The 20,983-nt window shown below is 43.4% G+C and overlaps 1 protein-coding gene across 1 annotated transcript in view; it reads right to left on the minus strand.

Moving 5' to 3' along the window:
- Positions 1-474: 474 nt before the first annotated feature.
- Positions 475-20,983, minus strand: part of LOC141128100 (vomeronasal type-2 receptor 26-like) — a 49,401-nt gene continuing 28,892 nt past the window's right edge. Inside the window, exon 3 of the mRNA XM_073615184.1 lies at positions 475-1,379. Coding sequence (XP_073471285.1) covers positions 475-1,379 — 905 coding nt within the window. The remainder of the gene's footprint in view (positions 1,380-20,983) is intronic.

Consider the following 20,983-nt stretch of genomic DNA (forward strand, 5'->3'; position numbering starts at 1 on the left):
AAGTCTGTTTTTTCTTTAAAATTAACAAACATATCATACTTACAATGGCACCGCACTGCTATCTCAGACAATGAGAAGGGAGAGTCTGCCCTGCAACATTGCTGGATTGAGATGGCCTCAGAGAATTAAGGGGGCTGCTGCAAACAGAAGGCTTTTTTTATCTTAATGCATAGAATGCATTAAGATAAAAAAAAACTTCCACTTATATTTTATTTGTTTAATGGAACTTTCAATGTTGCATGTTTCTCTAATATCTGTGAAATAAAGAGAGCAAAGTAACAGTTTAAATAATTGTATTGCATAAAAAAATAACAATAATAAACCTGTGTGACAATAATTTTTTGGAGAACCATTTCTGCCCAATCAATCCTACAGAAAAATCATATTCGATGTATAAGTGGAATGATGAAGTGGATCTCCATTCCACTTCAATGTAATCATTTATAAACAAAAATTGAATAAGAAAATGTATTGTCAAGTTTTGGTTTGTTTTACTATTTTACTTTTTGAATTTAAATCTGGTCTCACCAGGATAATGTAACATTTAGGAGTAAATATGCAAACCAAAATTCCTAAGTTAGAAGCTATTATAGCAAATATCTCTACAAGCACAATGTTCTTCCCCGAAACACTCATATAAGCTGGGATAAAAACAATCCAGACACTGCAGAACACCAGCATGCTGAAGGTGATGTATTTGGCCTCATTGTAACTGTCTGGTAAATTTCTGGCCAGGAAAGCCACAAAGAAACTCACAGCTGCTAGAAGTCCCATGTAACCCAGGAGTATGGAGAATGCCAGCATAGATCCTTCATTACACTGAATAAGAATTTTATCAGCATATAAGTCAGTGTTCATTTCTGGAAATGGACAGGCAGTCAATAGCCAAATTATGCTAATTAAAACCTGGATAAATGAACAAAGAAGAACCAAACTGTTTGATATTTTTACTCCAATATATTTTCTCCAGAAATTTCCAGGTTTGGTGGCCTTGAAGGCCATATAGACCATAATGGTTTTGGCTAGAATGGCAGATACAGCCACAGAAAACATGATTCCAAAGCAGGTCTGACGAAACATGCAGCTGATAGGTCCAGGTCTACCCAAAAACAAAAACACACAGAGGAAGCTCAAGAAAATGGAGACCAGGAGAATGAAGCTCAAGTTTTGGTTATTAGCTTTGACCACTGGAGTCTCTCGAAATACAATAAAAACACAAAAAATAGCAGATGTTTTAACCAACAGTAAAACAGAAATAACTGAGACTGTGAGAGAAACCGGGTCATTTCCATAAGACAGAAATTCAATGGGTTTTGGCACACACTGATTGTGATCATTTGGCCACTCCTCTTCTGAACACTTATGACACAAACCTTTATCTAAAAAAAAGTGTACAGTGTGAAAAACTAATGCAAGATCTTTATTTCAAACACTATGTTTACTAACAGTTAGACGTAAAAGATCATCCTCCGCTCCAAAATGGTTTCCACCATCTCCCGAGGGTCAGGTGCTAGATGTAAAGGGAGTCATGCTAACTTCTAATAGACCAAATGGAAAGAATACACAGTCATTACATCATGAGTATTCACCCATCTAAGGACTTCCCTTAGATGGGTGTAATAGAATGACAATAAAGCTTGACTTGACTTGAATACCAATGACGCATTTCACCAACACAGACTTAAATGTAACCAAGCATTCTTAGTCTGGGACTGTCAGTTTGGTTTTATGAAATGACTTTGTGATTACTGATGATGTAATCAGAATGCTACAACATGTTTTTACCTAGAGAATAGTTTTTCACTAAGGTAATAATTCTAATAAGACCTGAGGTTTATCTAGTCATAAGCATTAAAAAAAAACCAAAAAAAAAACGCACTACTAATTATAGATGCACACTATAGTTAGATAAGTTCATATGCTTTTTCTGGGAATCATTTTAAATAATATCTAACTGTGAAAAAAAATCAGCAGAAATGTTTTTATGTTTTTAGGGGGGAATAGAATACGGGATTTTAGAACCTCTGTTGGTGACAGTTGCTATCTGTGAATTTTTTGACAAGATCTTTCCATTTTTCCTTCCCCCCTTTATCATTGACTCTTGGGCAGGAAGCTGAAGAAATCTCCTCAGCAGGGGCACTGCAATAAAAACTTGAAACTGTCCCACATTTTCGCAACAAAAATTATTTTAGCATTTTTTTCTGAGTTGGAGAGATCTCTCCTGAATCCCTGATATTTTCTAGCAGAGCAGAAGGTAAGATAAAATACTTTCAGACAGAAATAGCATCCACTCTTTTCTTAGGAACCAGTGACAGCAGAATATATAGAAGTGGTATAAATACCGCTAGAAAAAACTAGATTTAGATCAAATCTGTTGACTCATCCCTGGCTCTGACATGAGGGAGCAAAAGCCCTGGTTCTACCAAGATGGCTACTTATACAGTAATACATTGCGAGGCTTATTTACGAAAGGCAAATAGGTTGTTTATATTGCAAGTGTCAGCTGCTCAGTTGGGAGCTGACTAATCTGTGAAAGGGAACCAGAACAAAGGCTGGAGCGCTAGGTTAACAAACTTCCATCAATGACGCAATGGTCCTTCTGTATACAGTGGGGACGGAAAGTAATCAGACTCCCTTAAATTCACTCTTTGTTATATTGCAGCCATTTGCTAAAATCATTTAAGTTAATTTTTTTTCCTCATTAATGTACACACAGCACCCCATATTGACAGAAAAACACAGAATTGTAAACATTTTTTTACAGATTTATTAAAAAAGAAAAACTGAAATATCACATGGTCCTAAGTATTCAGACCTTTTGCTGTGACACTTATATATTTAACTCAGGTGCTGTCCATTTCTTCTGATCATCCTTGAGATGGTTCTACACCTTCATTTGAGTCCAGCTGTGTTTGATTATACTGATTGGACTTGATTAGGAAAGCCACACACCTGTCTATATAAGACCTTACAGCTCACAGTGCATGTCAGAGCAAATGAGAATCATGAGGTCAAAGGAACTGCCTGAAGAGCTCAGAGACAGAATTGTGGCAAGGCACAGATCTGGCCAAGGTTACAAAAACATTTCTGCTGCACTTAAGGTTCCTAAGAGCACAGTAGCCTCCATAATCCTTAAATGGAAGATGTTTGGGATGACCAGAACCCTTCCTAGAGCTGGCCGTATGGCCAAACTGAGCTATCGGGGGAGAAGAGCCTTGGTGAGAGAGGTAAAGAAGAACCCAAAGATCACTGTGGCTGAGCTCCAGAGATGCAGTCGGGAGATGGGAGAAAATTGTAGAAAGTCAACCATCACCATAGCCCTCCACCAGTCGGGGCTTTATGGCAGAGTAGCCCGACGGAAGCCTCTTTTGTGCAAGACACAATGAAAGCCCGCATGGAGTTTGCTAAAAAAACACCCGAAGGACTCCAAGATGGTGAGAAATAAGATTCTCTGGTCTGATGAGACCAAGACAGAACTTTTTGGCCCTAATTCTAAGCGGTATGTGTGCAGAAAACCAGGCACTGCTCATCACCTGTCCAATGGTGGTGGCAGAATCATGCTGTGGGGGTGTTTTTCAGCTGCAGGGACAGGACCACTGGTTTCAATCAAGGGAAAGATTAATGCGGCCAAGTACAGGGATATCCTGGATGAAAACCTTCTCCAGAGTGCTCAGGATCTCAGACTGGGCCAAAGGTTTACCTTCCAAAAAGACAATGACCCTCAGCACACAGCTAAAATAATGAAGGAGTGGCTTCACAGCAACTCCGTGACTGAATGGCCCAGCCAGAGCCCTGACTTAAACCCTATTGAGCATCTCTGGAGAGACCTAAAAATGGCTGTCCACCAACGTTTAGCATCCAACCTGACAGAACTGGAGAGGACCTGCAAGGAGGAATGGCAGATGATCCGAAATCCAGGTGTGAATAACTTGTTGCATCTTTCCCAAAAAGACTCATGGCTGTATTAGATCAAAAGGTTGCTTCTACTAAATACCAAGCAGAGGGTCTGAATAGTTAGGACCATGTGATATTTCCGTTTTTCTTTTTTAATAAATCTGCAAAAATGTCAACAATTCTGTTTTTTCTGTCAAAATGGGGTGCTGTGTGTACATTAATGAGGAAAAAATGAACTTAAATGATTTTAGCAAATGGCTGCAATATAACAAAGAGTGAAAAATGTAAGGGGGTCTGAATACTTTCCGTCCCCACTGTAAGTCCATTTATGTCAACCATACCAACCTGACACTTTTTACCGTCTCTATTGTTTTACAACACAGTGGTAGAGACTTTTTTTAGAGATAGACCCCCCTCCAGACAGTTCCCCAAAAAGAGAAAACACATAAGAGAGGCTATATAGGAGTACGATGAACAAATAGGAAGCAACAAAACAAAATGTTGCAGACTGTAAAAATATGTCAGAAATCAAAAAACTACTGCTGAGTAGGGATGAGCTTCGAGTTCGAGTCGAACTCATGTTCGACTCGAACATTGGCTGTTCGCAAGTTCACCGAACAGCGAACAATTTGGGGTGTTCGCGGCAAATTCGAATGCCGCGGAACACCCTTTAAAAGTCTATGGGAGAAATCAAAAGTGCTAATTTTAAAGGCTAATATGCAAGTTATTGTCATAAAAAGTGTTTGGGGACCTGGGTCCTGCCCCAGGGGACATGGATCAATGCAAAAAAAAGTTTTAAAAACGGCCGTTTTTTCAGGAGCAGTGATTTTAATAATACTTAAAGTCAATCAATAAAAGTGTAATATCCCTTTAAATTTCGTACCTGGGGGGTGTCTATAGTGTGCCTGTAAAGGGGCGCATGTTTCCTGTGTTTAGAACAGTCTGACAGCAAAATGACATTTTGAAGGAAAAAACTCATTTAAAACTACCCGCGGCTATTGCATTGCCGACAATACACATAGAAGTTCATTGATAAAAACGGCATGGGAATTCCCCAAAGGGGAACCCCGAACCAAAATTAAAAAATAAAAATGACGTGGGGGTCCCCCTAAATTCCATACCAGGCCCTTCAGGTCTGGTATGGATATTAAGGGGAACCCCGGCCAAAATTTAAAAAAAAAAATGACGTGGGGTTCCCCCTAAATTCCATACCAGACCCTTCAGGTCTGGTATGGATTTTAAGGGGAACCCCGCGCCAAAAAAAAAACGGCGTGGGTCCCCCCAAAAATCCATACCAGACCCTTATCCGAGCACGCAACCTGGCAGGCCGCAGGAAAAGAGGGGGGACAAGAGTGCGGCCCCCCCTCCCTCCTGAACCGTACCAGGCCACATGCCCTCAACATTGGGAGGGTGCTTTGGGGTAGCCCCCCAAAACACCTTGTCCCCATGTTGATGAGGACAAGGGCCTCATCCCCACAACCCTGGCCGGTGGTTGTGGGGGTCTGCGGGCGGGGGGCTTATCGGAATCTGGAAGCCCCCTTTAACAAGGTGACCCCCAGATCCCGGCCCCCCCCTGTGTGAAATGGTAAGGGGGTACATAAGTACCCCTACCATTTCACGAAAAAAGTGTCAAAAATGTTAAAAATGACAAGAGACAGTTTTTGACAATTCCTTTATTTAAATGCTTCTTCTTTCTTCTTTCTTCCTTCATCTTCTGGTTCTTCTGGCTCTTCTGGTTCTTCTGGTTCTTCCTCCGGCGTTCTCGTCCAGCATCTCCTCCGCGGCGTCTTCTGTCTTCTTCTCCTCGGGCCGCTCCGCACCCATGGCATGGGGGGGAGGCTCCCGCTCTTCTTCTCTTCTTCTTTTCTTCTTTTCTTCTTTTCTTCTCTTCTTCTCTTCTCTTCTTCTTCATTTTCTTCTCCGGGCCGCTCCGCAATCCATGCTGGCATGGAGGGAGGCTCCCGCTGTGTGACGGCGCTCCTCGTCTGACAGTTCTTAAATAACGGGGGGCGGGGCCACCCGGTGACCCCGCCCCCCTCTGACGCACGGTGACTTGACGGGACTTCCCTGTGGCATTCCCCGTGACGTCACAGGGAAGTCCCGTCAAGTCACTGTGCGTCAGAGGGGGGCGGGGTCACTGGGTGGCCCCGCCCCCCCCGTTATTTAAGAACTGTCAGACGAGGAGCGCCGTCACACAGCGGGAGCCTCCCTCCATGCCAGCATGGATTGCGGAGCGGCCCGGAGAAGAAAATGAAGAAGAAGAGAAGAAGAGAAGAAAAGAAGAAAAGAAGAAAAGAAGAAGAGAAGAAGAGAAGAGCGGGAGCCTCCCCCCCATGCCATGGGTGCGGAGCGGCCCGAGGAGAAGAAGACAGAAGACGCCGCGGAGGAGATGCTGGACGAGAACGCCGGAGGAAGAACCAGAAGAACCAGAAGAGCCAGAAGAACCAGAAGATGAAGGAAGATAGAAGAAAGAAGAAGCATTTAAATAAAGGAATTGTCAAAAACTGTCTCTTGTCATTTTTAACATTTTTGACACTTTTTTCGTGAAATGGTAGGGGTACTTATGTACCCCCTTACCATTTCACACAGGGGGGGGGGCGGGATCTGGGGGTCACCTTGTTAAAGGGGGCTTCCAGATTCCGATAAGCCCCCCGCCCGCAGACCCCCACAACCACCGGCCAGGGTTGTGGGGATGAGGCCCTTGTCCTCATCAACATGGGGACAAGGTGTTTTGGGGGGCTACCCCAAAGCACCCTCCCAATGTTGAGGGCATGTGGCCTGGTACGGTTCAGGAGGGAGGGGGGGCCGCACTCTCGTCCCCCCCTCTTTTCCTGCGGCCTGCCAGGTTGCGTGCTCGGATAAGGGTCTGGTATGGATTTTTGGGGGGACCCCACGCCGTTTTTTTTTTTTTTTTTGGCGCGGGGTTCCCCTTAAAATCCATACCAGACCTGAAGGGTCTGGTATGGAATTTAGGGGGAACCCCACGTCATTTTTTTTTTTTAATTTTGGCCGGGGTTCCCCTTAATATCCATACCAGACCTGAAGGGCCTGGTATGGAATTTAGGGGGACCCCCACGTCATTTTTTTTTTTTAATTTTGGTTCGGGGTTCCCCTTTGGGGAATTCCCATGCCGTTTTTATCAATGAACTTCTATGTGTATTGTCGGCAATGCAATAGCCGCGGGTAGTTTTAAATGAGTTTTTTCCTTCAAAATGTCATTTTGCTGTCAGACTGTTCTAAACACAGGAAACATGCGCCCCTTTACAGGCACACTATAGACACCCCCCAGGTACGAAATTTAAAGGGATATTACACTTTTATTGTTTGACTTTAAGCATTATTAAAATCACTGCTCCTGAAAAAATGGCCGTTTTTAAAACTTTTTTTTGCATTGATCCATGTCCCCTGGGGCAGGACCCAGGTCCCCAAAAACTTTTTATGACAATAACTTGCATATAAGCCTTGAAAATTAGCACTTTTGATTATTCATGTTCGTGTCCCATAGACTTTAACGGTGTTCGCATGTTCGAACGAACTTTTTTCCTGTTCGCATGTTCTGGTGCGAACCGAACAGGGGGGTGTTCGGCTCATCCCTACTGCTGAGTCGAGGACCTAATTTTGCCATCTATAATAAACCCAACCCCTACCTTTTGTGTTAAGATCTTAATAGATATATACAAAACCTGACTCTTAAAAAGATTCTTTCAGGTCAAAGTGGCAAAAGAAAACCATTCCCTTTCCATGAATCGGGGACTTGCACCCACACCTTACCCTTCTTGCCCCATAGAATTTGATTTTGAAGCTGATATTATTGACACATTTGTACAACTATACCAAGAGAGCTCTTATGAGGACCTCAGCTTGTACACCCAACATCTCATCGCTTCTCCACCTATAGTACACTCTTCACTTAAGACCAGATCCATTTTCTACCCATATCATGCCAAGGGCCCATACCTTGAGACATTTTACAAAATGGTATATTTTAATTTTCTTAAACTTTGTCAACTACCTACACTAAAATATTATAATTTAGATTACTTAACCTCTATTGAACATCAAGCACTTTAAAATCTCATGGACAACAATGATATCATCATCACGACTATCGATAAGAGAGGGGGCATAATTATCCAAGACAAATAGATTATATAACTGAGGCATACAGGTTATTGTCAGACACATCCAGTTATGTCAAAAAGACCCCTTACTAAATACAAAATTGAGGCAGACTCTTTGGTGAGGTGTGGCATAGATAGCAGCATTATAGACAAAGTTGAAGCCTCCTTTTTGTGTAGGAAGTTTTGACAAACCACCTACTTCTACTATATACCCAAGATTCATAAGAACCAGACAACTCCCCCTGTCTGCAATCATACATAAGGGACAGTACCCATTTACTAGAACTGTTACAACCCTACAGATAGGAACCTAATTATTGATGGGTGTCCTTAGACGTCAGCTCATTGTACACGTACTGTGTATACCCCACCAATTTGGTCTTTCAGCTTTGAATAATTGTTTGTATACAGACTCTTTCATTAATCAGAGACAGGCCAACTTCATCTTAGAGGGCAGAGAATTTTGTCTTACACATAATTATTTTAGTTTTAGCAATGAATAAGTTTAAGGGCCCACCATGGGTGCAAATTTTGCAGCCTCATATGCAAATCTGGCTATGGGATATTATGAATCCCAGTACATATGGCACAATATGGACATTATTATCACCTGGGACAGTCCTCAAGACCTGGTTGCAGCATTTGTCGAACACTTGTCTTGGATGCAGAAAAACTAGCCTTTTTGGACCTTTAGGTAGGTCATGAAGATAATACTATAATATCATGCCCAAAACTATAGCAAATCGACTGCGGGTTATTCCCTATTGCATTCCAGTTACATAGTTACATAGCTACATAGTTGGTGAGGTTGAAAAAAGACACAAGTCCATCAAGTCCAACCTGTGTGTGTGTTTTTATGTCAGTATTACATTGTATATCCCTGTATGTTATGGTTGCTCAGGTGCCCATCTAATAGTTTTTTTAAAATGATCTATGCTCTCTGCTGAAACCACTGCCTTAACATTCCACATCCTTAACAGTAAAGATCCCTCTACGCAGTTTAAGGTTAAACCGCTTCTCTTCTAATTTTAGTGAATGGCCGCGTGCCTTTTTATATTCCCTTTCAAGGAAGACTTTTATCCCTATTATGGGGTCACCAGAATGGTATTTGTACATTTAAATCATATCCCCTCTCAAGCATCTCATCTCCAGAGAGAATAAGTTCATTGCTTGCAGTCTTTCCCCATAGCTGAGATCCTCCAGTCCCTTCATTAGCTTGGTTGCCCTTCTCTGGACTCTCTCCAGTTCCAGCACATCCTTCCTGAAGACTGGTGCCCAGAACTGGATGGCATACTCCAGGTGCTGCCAGACCAGAGTCTTGTAGATTGGGAGAATTATCATTTTATCTCTGGAGTTAATCCCCTTTTTAAAATGGAAACGGTATACCATGCTAATTAAAATCATGAAAATGATGTGTAAATAAATATAAATATATTATATCTGAAAAATGAAGTGAAGTAGGTTCTACACTGAAAAAGATTTTGAGCAAGATGGAAAATTTTCCGGGACTTGCACCACCACAGGGGGAAAAGAAGTGAAGATCTCTGTGTGGTAATCACTTAGAGAAGTGGAGCCTCTTACCGGACAGCGTGGACCCCCTGTAGCAGCAAGGTCATGCACACATGCAGATATAGCCCTCTGCGGGGTCTACGTGGATTCTGGCTCCGGGATACACTAGCGGTCTGAAGATGTCCTTCCTGGTACAGAGTCATCGTCCTCCCTTCCTCGAGATCCCAATCCTCAGAGGTCTCACAGAGTGTGAAAGGAATAAAGGCTCCAATAGTGCGTTATTTTTAAAACTGGTTTATTACTAAAAAATTCTGGTTTGATACATCATAAAAGTACTTGCTGGCAATAAAATTCAAACACCCGCACATCTGGGGTCACGTGCCCTTAGAAGATGTCACGTATGGCGAAACATGTCGGGTGGAGCTACGCGCTGACATCATCACTCCCTACGTGACCCCGGCATTCTTTATGGGGCCAATATGATCCAACCTCCATCTTTTACTATTTATATACTTAAAGATTTTCTTGGGATTTTTTTTACTCTCCTCCACTATATGCCTTTCATGTTCTATCTTAGCCACCCTGATTGCACCCTTACATTTCTTGTTGCATTCTTTGTAAAGTTGGAATGCTGACAATGATCCCTCAGCCTTGTATTTTTTGAAGGCCTTCTCCTTTGCTTTTATATGCATTTTTATGATGGAGTTAAGCAACCCAGGACTTTTATTAGCTCTCTTAAATGTATTTCCCATCGGGATGCACTGGCTAATACCCTTATTTAATATGCTCTTAAAGCACACCCATTTTTCCTCTGTGTTCTTTGTTCCTAGAATTTTATCCTTTAATTTATTTATCATTTAATATCTTCTAGCAAGGAGCGTAGTTTATGGAAGTTGGCGCTTTTGAAATTCAGTATCTTTGCATGCCCCTTATGTTTCCTATTTGTGTAATTTATACTGAAACAAATTGACCTATGGTGGCTGTTTCCTAAATTGCCCCATATTTCTACATCAGTGATCAGGTCTGTATTGTTATTAATCAGTAGGTCTGGTAATGCATTGTTCCTTGTTGTTGCAATTACCATCTGACCCATGAAATTGTACTGTAAGACATTTAGGAAAGGGTGAGCCTTAGCCGAATGCGCGGTTCCTTCCGCCAAGTCTATGTCTGGATAAATAAAATCCCTATTATAATGACACTTCCCATCCTTGCCACCATTCTAAACTGTGATAGGAGGTCCACCTCCCCCTCCTCCCTCTGGTTAGGGGGCTTAAAGCATACTCCTAGTATTACTTTCCCCTTGGTTTCCTTGGTTTTTCCTTTGTAGCTCTACCCATAAATATTTCACCTCCTCCCTTGTTCCATTAGTGATGTTGTCTCTCACATTCACTTGTACATAATTTCTGATATACAGGCATACTTCACCCCCTTTTTTTACCCTCCCTATCTTTGCGATATAGGGAACACCCTTGGATGGTTGCCAGCCAATCATGAGAGCTGTTGAACCAAGTCTCTGAAATTCCTTGTACAATAGCAGCTCTAGTTCTTCCATCTTGTCCGCCAGATTCCTGACTATAGTGAACAAGTCACGCAGTTTTGAATGGTCACATACTATCTCCTTATTGGGTGTTCTGAGGTTGCAAATAGGACTTGTTACTATACTTACCTGGGGTTTAGGTGTTTTAGCCAACCTACTACTAATGCTGGGGGCATTAGTGGTAGGTTGATTAAAGCACTAATCACGACATTACTAATGGAGCAAGGAAGGAGGTGAAATCTTTATGGGTAGAGGTACAAAGGGAGGAAACCAAGGGGAAAGTAATACTGGGAGTATGCTACATGCCCCCTAATCAGAGGGAGGAGGGGGGTGGACCTCCTATCACAGTTTGGAATGGCGGCAAGGATGGGAACCTCTGGATTACTCTCTGGAATTTGTTCCACGCTGGCTAACTCTACATCTTGACCTTCCTCCCGTCGCCTAGTTTAACAGCCCAGCTAACTTATTAGCCATCTTCTGTCCCAGCCTTCCCCATTTAGGTGCAGTCTGTCCCTGCTTAAGAGCCGGTAACTGACTGAGAAGTCGGCCCAGTTCTCCAGGTACCCAAACTCCTCCTTTCTACACCAGCTCCTCAGCCACTTGTTTACTCCCCTAATCTGCCGCTGCCTTTCTGGTGTGGCTTGAGGTACCGGTAGTATTTTCCTCAGTTTAGCTCCTAGGTCCCTAAAATTGTTTTTTAGGATACTCCATCTTCCTCTGACTTTGTCATTGGTGCCAACATGCACCATGATAGCCAGGTCTTCCCCAGCTCCTCCCAGTAATCTGTCTACCAGATCCGTGATGTGCCGGATCCGAGCGCCCTATACACAACATACAGTACAGCGCTTCAGGTCTTTGTGACAGATTACCCTCTCTGTCCTTCTGAGAATTGAGTCCCTTACCACCAGAATCTGTCTTTCCTTTCCCTTGGCTTCACCCCCAACCTTACTGGAGGAGTTATTCCCCTGGCAGCATCACTGTGCTCCATCGATTCTGGTCCCTGACTGGTTTCACCAATGTCACGCAACAGAGCATACTTATTGGGATAGTCCAGCCTGAGATCGACCTCCCTGACTCTTTCTCCTCTATCCATCTACTCTGTTCTGGTGCCTGCACCTCTTTGTCTCCACCCGCCTCAGTGCTGGCCCCTGCTGGGTACGATCCCAACTCTTCTTTATTATGGAGAGTCTACTCAGTGTTGATACGGGCGCTCACAGCACTCAAGATACACAGGTACTCACGATACATGGGTTACACCACAATACACAGGTACTCACAATGCTCAGGTACTCACAATACACAGGTTACACCAAAATGCTTAAGTACTCACTAGGGATGAGCCGAACACCCCCCCGGTTCGGTTCGCATTCATAACATACGAACAGGCAAAAAATTTGTTTGAACACGCAAACACTGTTAAAGTCTATGGGACACGAACATGAATAATCAAAAGTGCTAATTTTAAAGGCTTATATGCAAGTTATTGCCATAAAAAGTGTTTGGGGACCTGGGTCCAGCCCCAGGGGACATGTATCAATGCAAAAAGAAGTTTTAAAAACTGACCTTTTTTTGGGAGCAGTGATTTTAATACTGCTTAAAGTGAAACAATAAAAGTGTAATATTCCTTTAAATTTCGTACCTGGGGGGTGTCTATAGTATGCCTGTAAAGGGGCACATGTTTGCCGTGTTTAGACAGCAAAATGACATTTCTAAAGAAAAAAAAGTCATGTAAAACTACTATCGCTACTATCACTACTAACTACTGTAAAACTACTATCGCTAGCGCCGGCTATAATAAATTGTCGGTCTGGCAATACACATAAAAGTTAATTGATAAAAATGGCATGGGATTCCCCCACAGGGGAACTCTGAACCAAAATTAAAAAGAAAAATGCGTGGGGGTCCCCCTAGATTCCATACAATGCCCTTCAGTTCTGGTATGGATATTAGGGGAACCCCGCGCCAAAATACACAAACGGGGGTTTACATAACCGGGTGACCCCGCCCCCTCTGACAACACGGGGAAAGCCATAGGGAAGTCCCCGTGAAGTCCCTGTGCGTCAGAGGAGGGCGGGGTCACCGGGTGGCCCCACCCTCCGTTATATAAGAAGTGTCAGAAGAGCCAAAGCGTCACACAGCGGAAGACTCCCACTGAGGTGGATCGTGCAGACGAAGTGGAGAAGAAGCCGGAGGAAGATGCAGGATGAGAAGAGCGGAGGAAGAAGATGGAGAAGAAGAAGATGGAGAAAAAGAAGATGGAGGAAGAAGAAGAACACCGAAGAAGAAGAATGCAGATGGAAGAAGAAGCGGAAAGAAGAAGAGATTAAAAAAGGACTTGTCAAAATCCCTCTCTTGTGTTTTTTAACCTTTTTGACACTTTTTTTGTGAATTGGTAGGGGTACATTTGTACCCCATTACCAATTCACATATTCACACGGGGGGGTGGGATCTGGGGGTCCCCTTGTTAAAGGGGGCTTCAAGATTCCGATAAGCCCCCTGCCCGCAGACCCCCACAACCACCGGGCAAGGGTTGTGGGGATGAGGCCCTTCTCCCCATCAACATGGGGACAAGGTGCTTTGGGGGCTACCCCAAAGCACCCTCCCAATGTTGAGGGCATGTGGCCTGGTACGGTTCAGGAGAGAGAGCGCTCTCGTGTCCCCCCTCTTTTCCTGCGGCCTGCCAGGTTGCATGCTCAGATAAGGGTCAGGTATGGATTTTTTTTAAATTTTGGTGCTTGGGTTCCCCTTAAAATCCATACCAGACCTGAACTTTTTTGTGTATTGCTGGACCAACAATTCATTATAGCCGGCGCTAGCGGTAGTAGTTTTACATGACTTTTATTCCTTTAGAAATGTAATTTTGCTGTCAGACTGTTCTAAACACGGGAAACATGCGCCCCTTTACAGGCATACTATAGACACCCCCAGGTACGAAATTTAAAGAAATATTACACTTTTATTTTTTCGCTTTAAGCATTATTTAAATCACTGCTTCCAAAAAAACTGCAGTTTTTAAAACTTTTTTTTGCATTGATACATGTCCCCTGGGGCAGGACCCAGGACCCCAAACACTTTTTATGACAATACCATGCATATAATCCTTTAAATTTAGCACTTTTGATTTCTCCCATAGACTTTTAAAGGGTGTTCCGCGGCTTTCGAATTTGCCCGAATGCTCAGGTACTCAAATGCTCAGGTTACACCAGAATGCTTAGGTTACACCACAATGCTCAGGTTACACCACAATGCTCAATACACAGCATCCCCACTACACACAGTCAGTCTTTTCTGTTAGTTATGACTTTGATCGCAAAAACGCCCTTGGAATCTGACACTTGCAAGGCTTGTCAGTGCCTACAGTCTCCCCTGGTCAGCCTACCTGTTATTGCTCCCACTGCTTCCCTGGTCTGCCTGTCACTCTCCCCCTTCGGTTCGCAGCACACTAACCTGCCGTTTCCCGGTCAGACCTTTCACCTCACGGTCTTCTCGATCTCCCAGTTCCGACCCGTCTGATGGAATCAATGGGGTGGTGCTGGTGCTCTCCTCAGCCCCTCCTGCTCCCGATGACCCACACCTGGCGCCGCTCTCAGTCCCCCGGGTCATCCGCCGATGCCTCTCCTGGTCTCCTGGAAGATCCTTTTTTAAAACCTCTCCTTCATAATAGACCTCAGAGGGCCCCTAACTTAAAAAAATGATATCAACCCAAGTAAACTCAAGTCTAACAATGCTGCATCTTCAGATGTGTCTTATTGCCCTACAGGGCATGTATCAGTGCAAGAAAACATTGTGTAAAACCTGTATCTTTATTAAGCATGGAAAAGAAGATTTTACAGCTAAAAGTGAAAACATTTAAAATAGAGGAATTTTGCAACTGTTACTCTGATTTCATAATTTATTGCCCCTGTAGACTTCTCTATATAGGCCAAACTATTGGCCCACTAAGGAAGCAATTTGGCCAACATCGCCATAGTGGAAGAAGGAAAAGACAAAACAGTGTCCCCTGTCACTTTGCAGAGTGCCATAAAAAAATCTACAAGAGGTTTAGAAGTTTGCATCATCAAACAGATATCCAGGTGTCTCCCTGAAGCAGAACGGTTTCACAGGCTCTGTGAAAGGGAGACATACTGGATATACAATGCTACTATCTCCTGGTGACCTCAATGAGAAACTTGCGGTCTCCACAATTTTGTAATTTTGTATTACTGATTGTTTTTTCCATCTCTTCTAGATATCTTTTTGGTTGATTGGGTGACTACTACTTTTTGGGTTGGTGGGTGGCCCTATTGTCAGTAAGTATTATCTATTTAGTACTAGGCATGTCATACCATTTCTTTCTCTTTTTATTCATATTTTGAGTCTATTTTTCTCCCGTCTGAGGTGCTTGTACATACCTATGTTTCACCAATGTCACAATGTCGAGCCAGGTTTGCTTTCTATATATGCACCACCTCAAAGTATTTATATGCAGAACAACACACACACACTGTAATATTGTAATATATAAAAGTGGTGTACCATAATGATATCCTACATTTCCCTGGAAAAAGTAAATATAACATTACCCATCATAATTATCTTGCTGTGCATACATGTTTTTTAGTCCTTATGTCCATTAATTAAAAAAGAAAAAAAAAAATATTTTATATATATATATATATATATATATATATATATATATATATATATATATATATATATATATATATATATATATATATACAGTGGGGAGATCAAGTATTTGATAAACTGCCGATTTTGCAGATTTTCCTACTTACAAAGCATGTAGAGGTCTGTAATTTTTATCATAGGTACTCTTCAACTGTGGGAGATGGAATCTAAAACAAAAATCCAGAAAATAACTTTGTATGTTTTTTTAAAAATGTGTTTGCATTTTATTGCATGACATAAGTATCACCTATCAACCAGTAAGAATTCCGGCTCTCACAGATCTGTTATTTTTTCTTTAAGAAGCCCTCCTGTTCTCCACTCATTACATGTATTAACTGCACCTGTTTGAACTCGTTACCTGTATAAAAGACACCTGTCCACACACTCAATCAAACAGACTCCAACCTCTCCACAATGGCCCAGACCAGAGAGCTGTGTAAGGACATCAGGGATAAAATTGTAGTCCCGCACAAGGTTGGGATGGGCTACAGGACAATAGGCAAACAGCTTAGTGAGAAGGCAACAACTGTTGGCGCAATAATTAGAAAATGGAAGAAGTTCAAGATGAGGGTCAATCTCCCTCGGTCTGGGGCTCCATGCAACATCTCACCTCGTGGGGCATCAATGATCATAAGGAAGGTGAGGGATCATTTCAGAACTACACGGCAGGACCTGATCAATGACCTGAAGAGAGCTGGGACCACAGTCTCAAAGAAAACCATTAGTAACACATTACGCCGTCATGGATTAAAATCCTGCAGCACACACAAGGTCCCCCTGCTCAAGCCAGCGCATGTCCAGGCCCATCTGAAATATGCCAATGACCATCTGAATGATCCAGACAAGGAATGGGAGAAGGTCATGTGGTCTGATGAGACCAAAATAGAGCTTTTTGGTCCAAACTCTAGGCAGAACAATGCGTAGACTTAAACATCGTCTTTACGATCACCTTTATGACATTGATAAAGAACATTCTACTAATGTGGCACGCCATTGGAATGAATTGCATTCTAAAAATACTTCTAGCCTAATGATCCAAGGCATAGATAAAATAGTGGCACCACTTAGAGGTGGTAATAAATTTGGCCTTTTGTACAAGCAAGAGGTGCGTTGGATATCTGTACATATCACCCTCACTTCTCCCCTCCCCCTATTACTGCACTCATCACCTCTTTCTAACTCTAAGCCCACTTGCTAACAAACCCCCCAGGATACTGAAGCATGTCCACTCATACAAATCATATTCTTATATTACCTCCCTCACTCTTCTGCTTCTCCTAATCGCTGGAGATATTTCCCCAAACCCTGGGCCCCCCTTATTTAACTGTGCCCAACACACCCATCACCCTACACCCTCTGGCAGTAGTCGCAATCTTCACAATTTAGTCTCCATTCCTCTTCTTCCCAATGCCAGCCTCCCTCTCTCCTGCGCCCTCTGGAACGCCCGCTCTGTCTGCAACAAACTTACTGCTGTTCATGACCTCTTTGTCACTAATTCCTTTAATCTACTTGCTCTCACCGAAACCTGGCTCCACGAACATGCCACCCCTTCTCCTGCTTCCCTATCCCAGGGTGGCCTTCACTGGACTGACGCCCCTAGGCCTAATGGACGCAAGGGAGGTGGAGTGGGATTCCTCCTATCCCCCCAGAGCACCTTCCAGGTTATTCACCCTCCTCCCTCTTTTTCACTCTCATCATTCGAAGCCAACTGTATACGTCTATTCTCTCCTACTTCCCTAAGAATTGCTGTGATCTACCGGCCCCCTGGACCATTATCGACTTTCCTTGATGAGTTTTCTGCCTGGCTACCCTACTTTCTCTCTTCGGATATTTCCACAATCCTTCTCGGTGATTTCAACATCCCTGCTAATACAAACACTCCTGCTACTTCTAAACTTCTTAGTCTAACCTCTTCATTTGACCTGAAGCAATGGGTACAGGCTTCTACTCACTCTGATGGCAACACCCTTGACCTTGTATTCTCCTACCTATGCACTCCATGCAACTTTTCAAACAATCCTTTTCCTCTCTCCGTCCACCACCTTATTAGTTTCTCTCTCCCCCTGTCTTCCATCACCTTTCCCTCCAATCGCCTAACCATCACCCGTAGAAACTTTTGCAACTTCAACTCCTCTATTCTGCTACTGACCATCTCTATGACAAAATCTCTCCCCTGTTCTGCCCCAACCAAGCCATGACCATCTACAATAAATCTCTGTCCTCCATCCTGGACAAGCTCGCACCCCTCACTACACGCAGAATCAGGCCTCGACCCCTACAACCCTGGCGAACAGATGACACTAAAATTCTCAAAAAACGTAGTCGCGTTCTTGAGCGTCTGTGGCACAAGACTAAGTCTCTCAAAGACTTCAACCAATACAAATCTGCCCTCCAAAAATACTATTCTTTCCTCCACACTGCCAAGCAAACCTATTTTACAACTCTTATTAACACCTTCTCATCCAATCCCCATAAACTCTTCTCTACCTTCAACTCTCTACTTTGTCCTCCACCGCCTCCCCCCACTGACTTACTCACTGCCCAGGAAATCGCTAATCACTTCAAAAACAAGATTGATATAATCCGTGGTGAAATCTCCACTCTACAGGTATCTCCCCCAGCTAAGACCCCATGTCAACAGGTACAACTGACACTCCCCTTTTCAAATCTGCTACTCCAGACGAAGTTGCTAAACTCCTTTCTATCGCCCACCTAACCACTTGTCCCCTGGACCCTATTACCTCTCAAATGCTACGGTCACCCTCTGACCCCATCCTACACTCTCTAACCACATCTTAAATCTCTCCCTCACCTCTGGCATCTTCCCCGATGCTCTAAAACATGCACTGGTCACTCCCTTACTCAAAAAGCCGTCCTTGGACCCTACCAATCTTAACAACCTACGCCCTATCTCCTTGCTCCCCTTTTCCTCTAAACTCCTTGAACGCCTGGTTTACAACCAACTGAGTGACCACCTCATTAAAAACAACCTTCTTGATCCCCTTCAATCTGGATTTCGCCCTCAACACTCCACAGAAACTGCTCTTTTAAAACTCACAAATGACCTACTAACTGCAAAAACCAACGGACACTATTCTGTACTCCTACTTCTGGATCTTTCAGCTGTCTTTGACACAGTTGACCACCCCCTCCTCCTCAAAAAACTTTACTCCCTCGGTCTCCGTGACTGTGCTCTTCAGTGGCTCTCATCCTACCTATCCCAACGCACCTTCAGTGTCACTTACAATTCTACTTCCTCCACTCCTCTTCCCTTCTCTGTCGGGGTCCCCCAAGGTTCTGTTCTTGGACCTCTTTTATTTTCAATCTACACCTCTTCCCTGGGTCAGCCTCTCACGGCTTTCAATATCATTTCTATGCTGATGACACACAAATCTATCTCTCCACCCCTCAACTCACTCCATCAGTCTCTTCACGCATCACTAACTTACTAACCGACATATCTGTATGGATGTCACACCACTTCCTCAAACTCAACTTGTCCAAAACCGAGCTTATAATATTTCCTCCCCCACGTGCCTCTTCCCCTGACTTCTCTGTCAAGAGCAATGGCAAAACCATCCACCCGTCCCCACATGTCAGGGTGCTAGGTGTTATCCTGGATTCTGAACTCTCCTTTCAGCCCCACATCCAATCACGCTCCAAATCTTGCCGCCTCAACCTCCGCAACATCTCTAAACTACGTCCCTTTCTAACCAGTGAAACCACAAAGCTCCTGATTCACTCCCTGGTTATCTCTCGACTTGACTACTGCAACTCACTCCTCATTGGCTTACCTTTAAATAGACCATCCCCCCTTCAGTCCATCATGAATGCGGCTGCCAGACTCATCCACCTTACAAACCGTTAAGTGTCTGCTACCCCTCTCTGCCAATCCCTCCATTGGCTACCACCCGCCCAACGAATTAAATTCAAAATACTAACAATAAGTTACAAAGCCATCCACAACTGTGCCCCTAGCTACATAACTAACCTAGTCTCAAAATACCAACCTAATCGCCCTCTCCGGTCCTCCCAGGACCTCCTGCTCTCTAGCTCCCTCATCACCTCCTCCCATATCCCATAGGACTTCTCCCGAGCCTCGCCCATCCTCTGGAATTCCCTACCCCAATCTGTCAGACTGTCTCCAAATTTATCCACTTTTAGGCGATCCCTGAAAACTTTCCTCTTCAGAGAAGCCTATCCTGCCTCCATCTAACAACTGCACTATTTTCTGCAATAGCTCATCCCCCACAGCTATTACCCTTTTGTATAACTTAACTCTCCCTCCTAGATTGTAAGCTGTAATGAGCAGGGCCCTCTGATTCCTCCTGTATTGAATTGTATTGTACTTGTACTGTCTGCCCTAATGTTGTAAAGCGCTGCGTAAACTGTCGGCGCTATATAAATCCTGTATAATAATAATAATAATATTCACTTTAAACACTAGACGGCCCATTGGCCTTAACTTTGAATGCGACGTTTCTCATTTTTATTAATATGACTTTATTGCTCGTGAATATTATACTCACCTTTCATTTGTGGATCTGAGTGATATGTACATCATTTATCGATATTGCGTAGTGTATTTAATTTATATCCAGGTATGATTGCACCTTTGCCACCGCTCTGTTCGTATGATCACATAGTAGTACTTTACATGCATATGCACCTCCTATGTTGAGTTTTGCATTAGTTTACATGTAGCGGGGGTGGCATAATTGCTCCCTTGTCCATTACATTTGCATCCACATTGAACTTGCCATGATTATTTAGAGTTGTCCCCTTTTTTATGTGGGGCAAGACGGTCTATCTCACTCTCTATAGCACACATTGTTTAGTGTTTAAGGTAAGGAAGTAATGATTTCACTACCATCCATCTTCGCACCTTGTTGGGCATTGTTTCAGTGCCCAATGGCTGCGTTATGAAGCCACTGTCTTACCCTGTGGGGTGAGATGTTTATCCCGCCCTGTATACTACACATCGTTTAAGCTAATTGTAATGTAGCCATTGCCTTGCATTACTTTATTGCCACTAGCCCTTGTACTGTGTTGGGTGAATTGCTGCTTCCGTTCTGCATTCTGTCGGGTGTCTGGTGTCCGATGCTTGCGCTGTTAGCGGCTACATCACACTGCAGCGTGCGGAGTGAGACTGTGGCTTTTTTTCCGCACATCATTCTGTGCTTAAAATTAATCCCCATTTGCATTATGCCCGAGAGTTGCGTTGTGAAACTGCTGTCCCACTCTGCAGCATGCG

The sequence above is a fragment of the Aquarana catesbeiana genome, linkage group LG01, assembly GCF_042186555.1.
Source record: "Aquarana catesbeiana isolate 2022-GZ linkage group LG01, ASM4218655v1, whole genome shotgun sequence".
In the NCBI taxonomy this organism is placed as follows: Eukaryota; Metazoa; Chordata; class Amphibia; order Anura; family Ranidae; genus Aquarana; species Aquarana catesbeiana.